Source organism: Archocentrus centrarchus, chromosome 21 (genome assembly GCF_007364275.1).
Source record: "Archocentrus centrarchus isolate MPI-CPG fArcCen1 chromosome 21, fArcCen1, whole genome shotgun sequence".
NCBI classification, from domain to species: Eukaryota; Metazoa; Chordata; class Actinopteri; order Cichliformes; family Cichlidae; genus Archocentrus; species Archocentrus centrarchus.
The window spans coordinates 17735516-17748382 of NC_044366.1; the positions used below are offsets into that span (position 1 = coordinate 17735516).

Consider the following 12867-nt stretch of genomic DNA (forward strand, 5'->3'; position numbering starts at 1 on the left):
TATTTTTAACTGTTGTCACTGTTTTGGGGTCTTCCAAGAATTAACATTATCATTGGGTCCAAATGATATCTACTACTTGTTGAACCACTAGAATCCCGATTGTTAGTGAGCACCAGCTTCCAGCACTGTAAATCACTGCGTGTGAGTCGCTGTTTAGTTGTATTAGGCCCTGCAGTTTCAATTATGCGAATTCCACAATCGACAGTATCAATCTTCATTATCTGGAAAAGCGGTGTTGCTGGAGAGTGCTGCATTAATTGGCAATCTGTCTTCAGTCTATTACCATTGTATTAGTGAGCGGCTGGCTTGAAAGTCAAAAGACAAATAGCTGAAACCCTCCTCTTTGGGGTGTTGCCATCCATAATGGAAGTATGGATTTGTATCTTCCTCTTACACAGCCATGAACAGTGAAGCGAGGGCATTCACGAGCTTCCATTTTTAAATACCCAATGAGAACAGCAGCCACGCTATTGTAATCCAATTGAATTTGTTCTTTAAAAAAAGATGCAGTATGAAGAAATATCACAGCCTAAAGGAAGGAAATCAGTAGACTTGAAAGTCCTCCCCTATAAATCTATGACAAAGGACAGCAGACGAGATAACGTGGCTGTTTTATATTCCGCCACCTTCAGCTTGATAAATGCTCGCAGCTTTTCCTCTATATAACATACTAGCCAAACCAGGTGAATTTTTATCACAACACACATTCAGTAATAACTCTACTGTTTATCAGATGTTATATTAAAGAATTATTCTGCATTCGTCATTATATTCTATAATGCAGAACCTGTCAAGGATGTACCCTACCTCCATAACTTTGTTTTTTAAATGTATGTGAGCACTTAACTATTTTTTTTTAGAAATTACCCCACAGAATTACCTGTGAGAACACAGATGTCCAATACAGTCATTTAACAGTTTTTAACCTGCCAGCATCCCAGTTGTCCAGTTACTCCCGTGTGACTAAAATCCTTGCCTATACCAAATGGAATATTTCCAGGTATGAGAGTGCATCTGATTCAAGCTATCCACTATTCCTTGGTACATATGAGAAAGGACAACTACCCAGCCTGATTCGTTCATTCTGTGAAAGTACCAAGTGTGAAAAGACAGTCACCCCCCCCCCAAAAAAAAAATAAAAAAAACAAAAAACTTAATCATCTTCTTCAGACTTACTTCACACTTGTAGTTAATTGTGGTCCTTCCTGTTTTTTTAATGGTGATGCATTTTTGTGCTGGCACAGGGAGATTGTTCATCCTACAAAGCTTCTACAGTGGATTTTTATTTTTTTTTTTTTTTTAACCAACTATAGAAAAAGGGTGTAATGTCACACACATTCAAACATGTTGGAAAAATGTGGGCAGCAATTCTAAAGACTGGGATCAGGCTTCTGGAGGCTCATAAAGGTCCAACACTTTATTGAGACACTCCTTTTTTGTTTTTCCTTTAATTCATCACACATTTGCAGATGTGGTACAGTAGATTTTAACAGCTAAAGCTCCTTGTTATAGGTTATAGGTTTAAGTTTATGTAATACTGCACACAAAACACAGATAAACATGGTGAGAGACCATAATAATATGAAAAGAATGGGAAAAGTTGTATTAATGTTCACCTGTAGATCAAAGCTTATGTCTGTTCTTCCACAGAACGCTGCAAATTCTGAAAAGTGTTTTGAAGCGCTGCTCAGTCACGTTATCAGTGAGCTCTCTAAGGACAAGAGTGTCTACAAGGTGAACGCTGACGAAACAACAATGGTGAGACATGAAAATGACTGCTTAGAGCGTGACTGCCTTCAGGATTACATTCTTTCCCCTCCCTAACCTCTGTTTTTTTTTTTTTTCTTCTTTCTTTAATTTTCTCTTTAACAATAAATTGCCCATTACTCTGGGACAGTGGTCTAATATCTCTAGTAATCTCTAGGGGAGGTATACATCACTGTATTATCAGCAGGCCGTTGGCTGATTATTGATCAGGTGTTACTGCTGTTTCCCTCTCCAGCTGAGCTCCAGTGTGTGGTCCCCACAGTCTATCGAATTCAGCCTGCAGCAGTTCTGCCTGCCCTTCCTACGCCTCTCCTGCCTTCTGCAGCACCACCTCTATGGAGACAACCTGACTGGCTGCTTGGTATGATTCATCATAAATGCCATCCTAAATGCTAAAACTGCCCGTTTGGATCATGTTATAGCAAAGTGGTTTGCCTTCTTACAGGAGGAAGAGGAGTTTGCATCCTTGGCTGTGTGTTTAGGGCTCTTATCCTCCGCCCCTCAGCCTGCCAGCACCGTGCAAAGTGCCTCGTGTCTGGAATGGGCAGTCAACGCCTTTGATTTGGTGACGCAGTGGTGTGCTGAGGTCGCAGAGCTCTCTCAGATGCATGCTGAGCAGTCACTGGTATGTTCGTGGACTTCATTCAAAAATGTTAACAGTTTGTAGTTGTACGGTGTAAGTAAAGTTTAAAAAAAAAAAAAAACACTTCAGAAAATTTAATTTAACTTAATTTGAAAGTAAAGTGTCAGAAACGATTCCTGTATTTAAAGTTCTACTGATGTTTTACATTTAGTCTTAGCCTTTGTTGTATCTGTCATGTGTGTCTAGCTATCTTTAAGGAGAATAACTGCACCATTGACCCATGTCTTATGCCCTTCTCCTTCTGCACTGCAGTGACCTCAGATACTGTACATCACTTGGTTAAAAACATGAGGTGTCTCATATATCAGATTAGTTTGCGTCAAAATAATCCTTATCATCAGTGCTTATTTATTATTACCCTGGTGAAGGATGCCATAAAAACTTAAGAGGCCTTCTAGATTTATTCACTAGACTGAAATTAAATAAAAAAAAATAGCTTTAGGATAACAGATAATTAGAAAAATGTGAGAATGTGATAGACCGGAATACAGCTGTAGATAAAATCAGTTAATTGCAGCGATTCTTACATACTTGTCTTTCTTTCTTTCTTCTCCTCTTCAGACCATGTTGGTTCAGGATCCTCAGTGGGCAGCACCCCGTCTCCTCCAGCTGCCCGACAACTACAATATCATCTTCCAGTACTATCACAGAAAGGCCTGCACTGCCTGCAAAAAGGTGCCAAAAGACCCCGCACTCTGCCTTGTTTGCGGTGCTTTTGTCTGTCTCAAAGGCGTGTGCTGCAAACAGCAGGGTATCTGCGAATGTGTTTTGGTGAGTTTCCCTGGGTTTATTGAGCCATTTTTATCATCATCAAAGCACTCTGTGTGAGGCCCGACGTGCAGAATTTACATAGCTGCTTGTTAATCTTATCAGCTTTTTCAAAACTTTTTATTTTTATTTTTTTTTGGTTGTATGTCACTTTATAGCACTCCCAACACTGTGGCGCTGCGACAGGCATCTTTCTGCTGATAAATGCTTCGGTCATCATCATCATCCGTGGACACCGTTTCTGTCTGTGGGGCTCTGTTTACCTCGACGCTCACGGAGAGGAAGATCGGGATTTACGGTACGACATATAAACACGCAGTCATGAAGGACACAACCTGTATACAGCTCTCTTCATACATTTTTTATAGTCAATCCCAATTCAGTTACAAATGCTGTGTAACTCAACACTTACCACTTGTTATTAATTGCCTAGATTCTTTAGAACAACTCTTCAACAACTCTAGTACAATCACATAAAAATAAAACCTTATTACATTTAGTATCTAGTATGAATTTGGGATGCAGTTCTTTTTTTTTTTTTTTTTTTTTTTCTCCTTCAATCCTTGCTGCTCTCACTCTTGTTTTCCCCTCTGGCATTTTTCCAGTCGTGGCAAGCCTCTCTTCTTATGTGAGGAGCGGTATCGAGTGTTGGAGCAACAGTGGGTTTCACACACCTTTGATCACATCAATAAGCGTTGGGGGCCTCACTATAATGGACTCTAAGATCTTCCAAAGTCCACTGAAAAACCACATCCCATGATGGAGAAGATTTTTTATTTTATTTTTTTTCTGGCTTATGTGTCTGCCTTGATCAAAATATTTGGGAACTCTTGCTGTGATAAACACAAACATCCAGTGAGGGTATTTCTGCCACAGCCTTGATTTATGTGAAGTTTGGTGTACAGTCATGCCTAAAGATTAACACGTGTGTGTGTTCAAGTGATTTATTGTGTGGTTTTTCTACAGGGAAAAACAGAAATTGGTGAGATTAAAGTTTTTTTGTTTTGTTTTGTTTTATAAAAAAAAAAAGCACAACTTTGCCCAGAAACTGAATTGGTTTGGAACAAAACTATCCAGTTTATTTGGTTAAAAAAAAAAAAAGGAATTGCTGATTGTCCCTGCAAAGTTTGATTATTTTACCACCATTTCTGATGTTAACACATATCCCTTTTTATTTATCAAAATGTGCTCTGCTGTGCTGGCATGAGTGTAAAGCTCCTGATACGTATAGCAATGTTACTGCAGTGTGCACTCATTGTCTGCTGACAGGTGATGGTAGGCAGGACAAGTCCACCCATCAACACACTAGAGTTTCTTTTGCTAACAAGCAAAGACTCTTTCTTTTATGGGTCTAGTTGCAATCCATCCTCAGGAATTATTATTATTATTTTTTTTTTTTTTTGCTGTTTTGAAATACTTTTTAGATATTTAAATAAATGCTGCTGCTTGTCGTTCAAGTAATGAATTTTAACTTTGGTGAAGAATTTTTTTTTCTAAGGTTGTGCTTTGGATTTACCATAGATGGCTGGGAATGTTGACTCAAATTCACTTTAATGGTTAAGGAGGTGTGCGGTCACCAAATTACACCCACTACACTTTTCATAGTGCTGCCCTTTCCACGCTTTTTCTTTTTCTTCTGAAGAAGAAGAAACTCAAAATCCACCATTAAGACAGTGAGCTGTCTAAACTTCATTGTCAACATTGTTAAGGAAATGTCACTGCACATCTGGTGTCCTGAGTGCCATATGAGAGCAAAAATACTACATCAGCTCTGTCAGAGTATTCTCTCGATATGAAACTCAGTGGAAGGTGTGTTGCTTTTATGAAGAAACTCCAGTACTCATCACTCGTCTTTCTGTGCTGTCAGAAAAGGCTTTCCCTTTACGCTTTTGTCAGGTCATAACTGCAGTACAGAACATTTATTATTATTAACGACTATCTGTTATACATCATGCATCATGTAGTTGTAATTTATAGTTGCATTCCAACATTGCAAGACTATCAAGCTTGAGTATCCGTTATACACTGTGCATGACATCCTTTAAGCCACTATTATTTAAGTGTCTTAGCCATTTTATTTTCTGCTTATCATCTTTTTTTTTTTCTTTTTCTTTTTTTTTTCTGGGAAGAGAAATTTCATCCAGCCGTGCCTGCAAGAATAAAGGGGGCCTATTATGCTCATTTCCAGCTCCCTGATTTTAATTCAGAGACTCCATTAGAGAAACTTTACTTGTTCGCAGTTCACAAGCAAATAGAAAGCCCTTATTTATTATAATTTCGTCATCTGTTTATAACAAGCTGTTTTAGCATGGCTTGTTAGCCCCCCTTTCACAAAACCTAATACTTGTATGCTCCGCCTCCTCATCTCACATTCAGAGTTGCGGTTCTGACATCAGCTCGGCACAGGAGTTGAGAAAAACTGTTGTGCACTGAGTGCTTAAAGCTGCTTAAAGGAATTAATTGTTGTTATGAGCATCTATCAATGCCCCAGTATATTTATAAATGACAGACAAATGTCTAATAGGCCCCTGTATTTTTTGTTTGTTTGTTTTTTAAAATGCTTATTTTCAATGAGTTACAGCACACAGCTGATATCCCTGGTGTGGTTTTGAAATGCTGGGCCACATCATGCTGCATCGCAGAATCTTTAAGGAACAAGTCAACACTTGAAAAACTTCCTCTTGAAATTCATGCATGCTGCTTTTGTGTTTACCAAGTTTCTCCTGTCTGTTTAATTTTTGTAGTACCCACTTTGTTAATGACCGCAACCAAATAGCCAATGATGGGTGTAAATTGTAACTGAAAGCTTTTGTGTGTTTTCCTGTATGAATGGTGAGAGAATACAGTACATTACTGTAGGTGCTGACTCAAACTTTCTGAGTTTGACCAGAAAGTGTGACTTGGACATTTAATGCAAAATGTAACATATGTGAATAAAATATAAACACAGTGATCTGTGTCTTGTCTTGTTTTCTGAGTGCTGTTTTTGTTGTTATTGAAATTGTCTATTATATACGTATACTCACCAGCCACTTTACTAGGTACCGCTGTTCAGCCGCTCGTTCACACAATTATCTAATCAATCACGTGGCAGCAACTCAATTCATTTAAGGATGTAGACATGTTGAAAATGACCTGCTGAAGTTCAGAATGGGGAAGAAAGAAGATTGAAGTGATTCTGAAGGTGTACTTAATGAAGTGGCCATGGATCCTGGTTCTGTTTTTGCTACATTTGTGAGCTCATTTTGTCAAATGCCAGTAACCTTCATCTTGTTGCACTGTGGGAAGACGTGTATATATATTCACAATTTTTATATCTACACATTATCAAGTATTTGCGACAGGACTAAATGACGTACTTTTTGGCAAACTTCTCATGAGCTCTAATGGGAGGAGCCCGATCTTCACTAGTAATGATTAAGCTCTATAAAACATTAATATTTTCCCCTTTTCTATCTAGTCTTGGTATATCTTCGGCCTCTTTTTACTAATGTGATCTGTAGAGGTAATGTGCTATGACACATGCACCTCTGAGCCAGAGCAGAAAATCCTGCACATGCTCATTCAGCCTTTGGCTCATGGGCACCTTTACAGTCTTGTTCCTGCTGTCCTGCAGTGGGAGGCTGCTGCCATCTAGGAGAGCCGTCACTGTGAGTGCTGGGGGCTGACTGGTCTGCAATAATGTTCACCTAATATTCACCTATATGAATGCCAGGACAACTTTTTCTACAAGAAAAGAGGTGCTATAAAAAGTTGAATATATATTAAATTCCACTACTCACCCATTAATAATTAAACCCACACTTTCACACAAGTAGCCCTCTTTGCACTGCTCCAAGTGGTCTTCAGTCCAGTGCTCTGAAAAAGAGGTTTCGCTTGCCACGTGACTGAGCATTTACAGGATAATTGGTCTGAGGCCCTCTGGGTAAGAACCAATGGTCACACAAAGGCTTTCTTTTCTATCAATTAGGCCAAAAAGAAAAAGCAGTTTGCACAGGCTGAGAATTTTTTTTTTTTTTTATTTTTTTTATTGAGGACACAACTGAGACCGTGCCACCAGTGTCGGGCCGGGAGATGCTGCTGTTACAGGCCGTCCTCCGGCGGGCATCACTCGACATTTCCTCCTTTTTCTGTGGTGCAGGTATGTAGAGCGTGAGGTGATACTGGTCATCCAGCTAACCGCTTCCGGTCTGCAGGACAACATGCTCAGGTGTCCATACTGTTAATAATTAAAGTCCTTTGCTGAGTAAACAGGGAAATCACTTCGCATATGTTGCTATGGACGGTAAGCTGCATGTAAAGAATTGATTTCAAAAGTGTGCTTTAAGCTTTTATTAAACTCTGACAAGGATATGGAGACATCTCTGCAGTGATCATCTGATGTCTTAAACAGTTTCCTGTTGCTTTGCAGATGGCAGAGATGGAAAAACGGCGGCAACAATGTCGAGGTAGGAAACAAGCTTCTTAATCTGTAGGTCGGCTGAAAATGCACAGCCCTGCACCTTAAACCTGGATGTCGTCCATTCTGGTGTCACTATGCTTACTTCACCCTGTGAAATACTGTACATGAGCAAGCATTCAGTGAAGAAAAAAAGGTTAAAATACACTCACTTTAGTTCAAATTTGACCACAGTGTTCAACCTTTTTTCCTTTGTTCATTACCACAATGGATTTACAGCGCCATAAAGATGTGAACTGAGGTTTAATAAAAATATTGCATTAAATTATTGCATTTAGGAACTTTTTGTTTAAATGCACATTTGTTCCATGTTTAACTAAGTCTGAAACGCATTCACATCATCAGACACTGAATTTCCTTCTTTGATGGGCTTTGCCAGACCTTTTATTGTCTTCAGTTTTGTCTTCAGTGAGTGAAAGGTGTGCTCAATGGGGTTGAGGTCAGGTGACTTAAGAAGCATTGGGTTGCCCTTACAGTATGCTGTGACTGAAGATGAACAGGAAGTATATCTCTGCGCACTTCAGAAACTGTTCTGCTTCTCGTCAATAAACACCAGTGACCCAGTTCAGTTGGCAGCCATACAGGCCAGTGCTGCCACACTCCCTCTCTGTGTTTTAAAGGAGTCTGCTTTGGATCACGAGCCCATCTGACTTGTCTTTTCCCATCATTTGGTGCAGGTTTAATTGGTTTAAAGCATTTTGTTTTAGAACTCTATGTTTTCCCACTAATTCTGATCTGGCATCTAATGTAATCTAGTGATTCTGAGCTCACCACTGCATTCAGTCTTTTCCTGTCTCTCCAGTAGGTCAGTTTGATATTTTTCTGCCTTTTGATAGTCTCCTTTACTTGGACCGGCACTTCTTAGTGCCTGCATGTTAAATGTTCTTATGTACAGCTACTAAGTTAAAACGCCTGTAATCAGCTCCAGACTTCATATGCCAATAATGTGTCATAGAATAATGAGGAAACAGGTGAAACATGGCTAATGTCAGTTACTGTAAAGCATGTGAAAATGCGGGGACTGTAAAAATGTTTCTAAACCCATTTTTAAACTCCTGGAATTAAAGTTCAAAGTGTGCACTTAAATCACATCCCGAGTCCATCATTTAAAACTAAGTGTGTTGGTGTACATATGCAACACTGTGTGAAACACTTAAAGACCTGACAGTAGATAATAAATTAATACGTAACTTTATTAAAGTTACACTAAATGTAATTTAAAAAAAAAAGTACTGGGCCATCTACATATTTACAGGAGTTGCTTAGCTATGGAAACCCATGCCATGAAGCTCCCAGCACCCAGTTTTGGTGCTGATGTTAATGCCAGCGGCGATACAGAGCTATTGAGTCAGCAGAGTGTTGGCGATTTATGCTCCTCAACACTCGGCAACCCCACTCTGTAAATTTATGGGGTTTCCTTGTGGTTCCCAAATGCTCTCCGCTTTGCAGTATTCCCAATTACAGTTGATCGTTGAATATCTCGGAGGGAAGAGATTTCACAAATTGACTCGTTGCAACGGTGGCATCCTATTATAACACCACGAGCTCTTCAGAGCAACCCATTCTTTCACAGATGTTTGTAAAGGCAGACTGCATGGCTGATGCTTGATTTTATTCACCTGTGGAACTGGGACTGAAAACATCTGAATTTAAGGATTAAAAAGTATGGGCCAATACTTAAAGTCTAATCCTACATCCACAGAAGCCCTTCTGTTCTGTTAACCACAAACCTGGTTATAATTTCAGACATCAAATATTAGGTACGTCAGTCCCTTGAAGGTTTAATGGTCTAATAATGAACTGAATGTCACTATTGGCCAATACAAATGTAAATTTCCTGTTACAGTTGCAGATGTCCTCTCATTCAGTTTTGTTGCATTTAAACAGGAGCGTTGACAAACTTGCATCCGTCACAGTGCCACAGCTGTGATGTTTGTGATTAGATGACGGAGATTAATTTAGAATTAATTATAAACGATAAATTATAATTCATTTAAGACTGATTACTTAGATGCTGCTGCTGCCTTTTTGTTAATGCGGTTGATGGTTTGTGTATCCAAAGATGTCAATTAGAGATTATTAATCATGCAGGTGCACTGCAAAGATTAAAAGTGTTAATGTTTAAAATAAATGCACTTGTCTCTGCTCGGCCTTCCAGCGTGAGAACAAGGGCAAAGTGCTTCAGGCCTGACTCGTGGCTAGTGGAGGTTTACCGTAAAGCCTCTTCATATCCCCTTAAAAGGGATTATAGTTTGTTTGGTTTTTTTCCCCCCCTCGTCATAGACTTACCAAAGGGGTTTACCCAGTGGAGTTCCCATAAGGCTTTGCCATAGAGGCTGGAATTGTGCAAGTTTGATGGAAGCAGAAAATTAGATTACTCGCTTTCACTCTGTACTGTTTCTGGTGACAAAGATGTGCTGCAGCTGGTCACATCCTGTGCAGCTGTTCCACCTCAGACCTACATTTAGCATTTTGTAGATGCACAGAAAGTCCACCTGAATAGCAAAGGCGGAGCAGGATTTTTATTACAATAATTGCCATGTAACTAGACATATATTCCCATTTTTTTTCCCAGAAAATTTGTTTTTTTATTTATATTTATATTTTTTATTTTTATTTTTTTTATTTTTACTTAGTGTCAGAGCACTGAGCAGCACTTTCAGCACCAGACACAACATCCCCTTTTCAGGTGTGCTGACAAAGCACGGTAAACAAAGGGTAACCTGAGCGTTGCATTGGTGTCCTGTTCTTAAGGCGCTATTTCAGTGGATCTCCTGCCGAGTTAAAGAGAAGTGTTTAGAAATTCTCGTTACTTTCTGGCAGTAAGAAAGTGCTCAAACAAGTCTGCATGTATTCATTCAGATTGTTTTTTTATTAAGCATCTACTATGCAGTTTAACACAGTTCTAATACAGAGCGTAAAACTGATGCTCCACTGCACAGAGGCATTAGAGCTGTTGCTATTTTTAACCCTGGTCCTTTATTGGGCTATTACATGCACGCTGTATAATTTAAATCTCCAGTCTGCGTCTGCTTTCATGGTAACTATTATGCCAATATTGACTTTAGCAAACATGCCAAGTTAAATGCAGGGGAAAAAAAAATCAAGAAACTGATCTTGTTTTCTACTTCAGTGCCTCCCAGCCTGTTTTTTTGTGTGTTTGTTTTTTTTTTGCCTTTAGATGCTATAAAACTGCGCTGTATCTATTTGTGATCCCTCATCATAGCTTGCACCTGACTGCAAATTATCGTCAGGTCAGCTAAAGATGAAAAGCTCTTTTCAGATTGGTTTTTGTTCTTTGTTGGGAAATAAAATGCCAAGAAGATTAAATGAAAGGCTGATTATTTGGAACCACTGTTTTAGCTGTGTCAGTACAAAAAAGGAGAGCTTATGTTGTGTCTAATGAATTAAACAAACATTCTGTCAGTCTTCTTAATCAGTTTATTACAATAACAATCACATTGTTTGTTTTTGTATGTTTTTTTTGTTTTTGTTTTTTTTTTGGGGGGGGGTGCTGCTGTACTTTCCCAGTGTACAAGATGCCAGAAAAATGTTGGAAACCTATGTTTTTGGAGCAAGTTCAGCTTGGAGTTTTGAACTCAAAGCAACCACGAAGTGTTATTATTGCAGAATACAGATCCAGGCTCAGTTGAAACACTTACACTTAAACTAAACAATTGAAATACCTTCATATTTGTAGTATCATATACTCATAGTCTGGGAAATGTTTTGCCTCTAAAGGCTCTGGAGATGTTTGTCATTCTGCTTGGGCAGAAGACACTAGGGCAGCAGAAGCTCTCTGAATGAGTGAAGCACCAGCAGGTTGATGTGTAAAGGAAGATGGGCAGAAATCATGTGACTTAGAAACTGTCATGGACTTCCTGGTAACTGGGCTGCAACAGGAGATGTTTCATATCAGCCACCATTATGAGTGGATACATCTGCCACCTGAATATTTAACAGCACTGTGGATCAGGTGGCAGATTACTAGTGAATTATTAATCCCTATAGAATGGCATAACTTAGCCTGGAGCATTTTGGCGTGAGGCAGCATCAAGCACGTTCACAGTAACAGGTATGTCTCACAGTTTTGTGAGTTTTGTGAACTTTTATTACTCTTAAATTACTCAGAAATAGATTCATGTGAGCGAGTTGTCATGTGGAATATTTGTGATGGTTTGTTGTTAAAAAAGTAAATTTTTTTTTTTTTTTTTTTGCTCAGCCCAGCTGAGATTATAGCCGCTGTAGTTGTGCTCTTGTTTTGAAAGCTTGTGCTTTTTTAAAAGTTCTAAAAATAAATTTTTTACACATTAACTGCTAGAAGGAATTGTACATTTAACAATAATCCCATGCATATAGTCTGCAGCTACGCAACTAAAGTTGCAGGAAAATGTTGTATCATTGTACATACGTGAGTCAAAAGCTAGTGTCAAGAAATATGAGCTGTCTCTTACAAAAGACGATGAAGGTGTGCTGGCAACAGGTGACAGTTGATGTTTTTCATGTAGCTGCTGCACGACACATGAGAAAGGACCAGAACTAGCCCTCGGCATCCTAAAATCTCAAGGTGAATGACTGTAATTAGTCTGTACTGCTATTTAAGTAAAGTCCAACAGTGTGAGCTCCATTTATCTGGGCGAACAAACTTTCAATGTGACGAGATACAACATATTACAGATTACAGATTACAACAGGTAAAAAAACTCTCCTCTTACAGACTTTGATGGATTTGTGAAAAAGGTGGCTATCTCAAATGATAAATTCCTAATGCGATAAGACAAATAGATAAATAAATAAATAGTAAATGTTAGCCCATTATTTTCTTTACTTAATTCACTGTTGCAGGTCTTTGTTGAAATTGTATTAAAGTGAGAGTTGGCTACACAACATTCCCAGAAGTAACAACAGAAAATGATTTCAGTAAGTTCACATTCATGAGTAGTATTTGTTAATTGGTATCTGTGAATCCTTACCATGGATACCATGTTGCATATTACATTTTGATAGATGTAAAACAGTCTGCCTGAAGTTTATATTTTAACATAATCATAACAATCAACATAATATTCCATTAGTATGTATATTTCATAGGGTAATTTAAAAGTTGATATAGCACATTATTGGATTGTTTCCTGCAAAAAGTATTGCCCTTATTACCTCAGAGTACACAAGTTTGATACATGAAGTTAGAGTCCTGTGGAAAACATTTTTCACAGGACTCTGTGAAGTC

The 12867-nt window shown here is 38.7% G+C and overlaps 2 protein-coding genes across 3 annotated transcripts in view; both read left to right on the forward strand.

Annotated features, from left to right (window-relative positions):
* The window catches only part of ubr3 (ubiquitin protein ligase E3 component n-recognin 3), a 47798-nt gene extending 41667 nt beyond the window's left edge, over positions 1-6131 (forward strand). For both annotated transcript variants that reach the window (XM_030757759.1, XM_030757760.1), the window contains 6 exons: positions 1651-1758; positions 2003-2128; positions 2213-2392; positions 2972-3181; positions 3337-3476; positions 3784-6131. In XM_030757759.1, the coding sequence (XP_030613619.1) occupies positions 1651-1758; positions 2003-2128; positions 2213-2392; positions 2972-3181; positions 3337-3476; positions 3784-3901 (882 nt within the window). In that variant the 3' untranslated portion in view covers positions 3902-6131. The remainder of the gene's footprint in view (positions 1-1650; positions 1759-2002; positions 2129-2212; positions 2393-2971; positions 3182-3336; positions 3477-3783) is intronic.
* Positions 6132-7359: 1228 nt separating this feature from the next.
* myo3b (myosin IIIB) overlaps positions 7360-12867 on the forward strand; it is an 81110-nt gene continuing 75602 nt past the window's right edge. The window contains exons 1-2 of the mRNA XM_030759018.1: positions 7360-7463; positions 7590-7626. Coding sequence (XP_030614878.1) covers positions 7457-7463; positions 7590-7626 — 44 coding nt within the window. The 5' untranslated portion in view covers positions 7360-7456. The remainder of the gene's footprint in view (positions 7464-7589; positions 7627-12867) is intronic.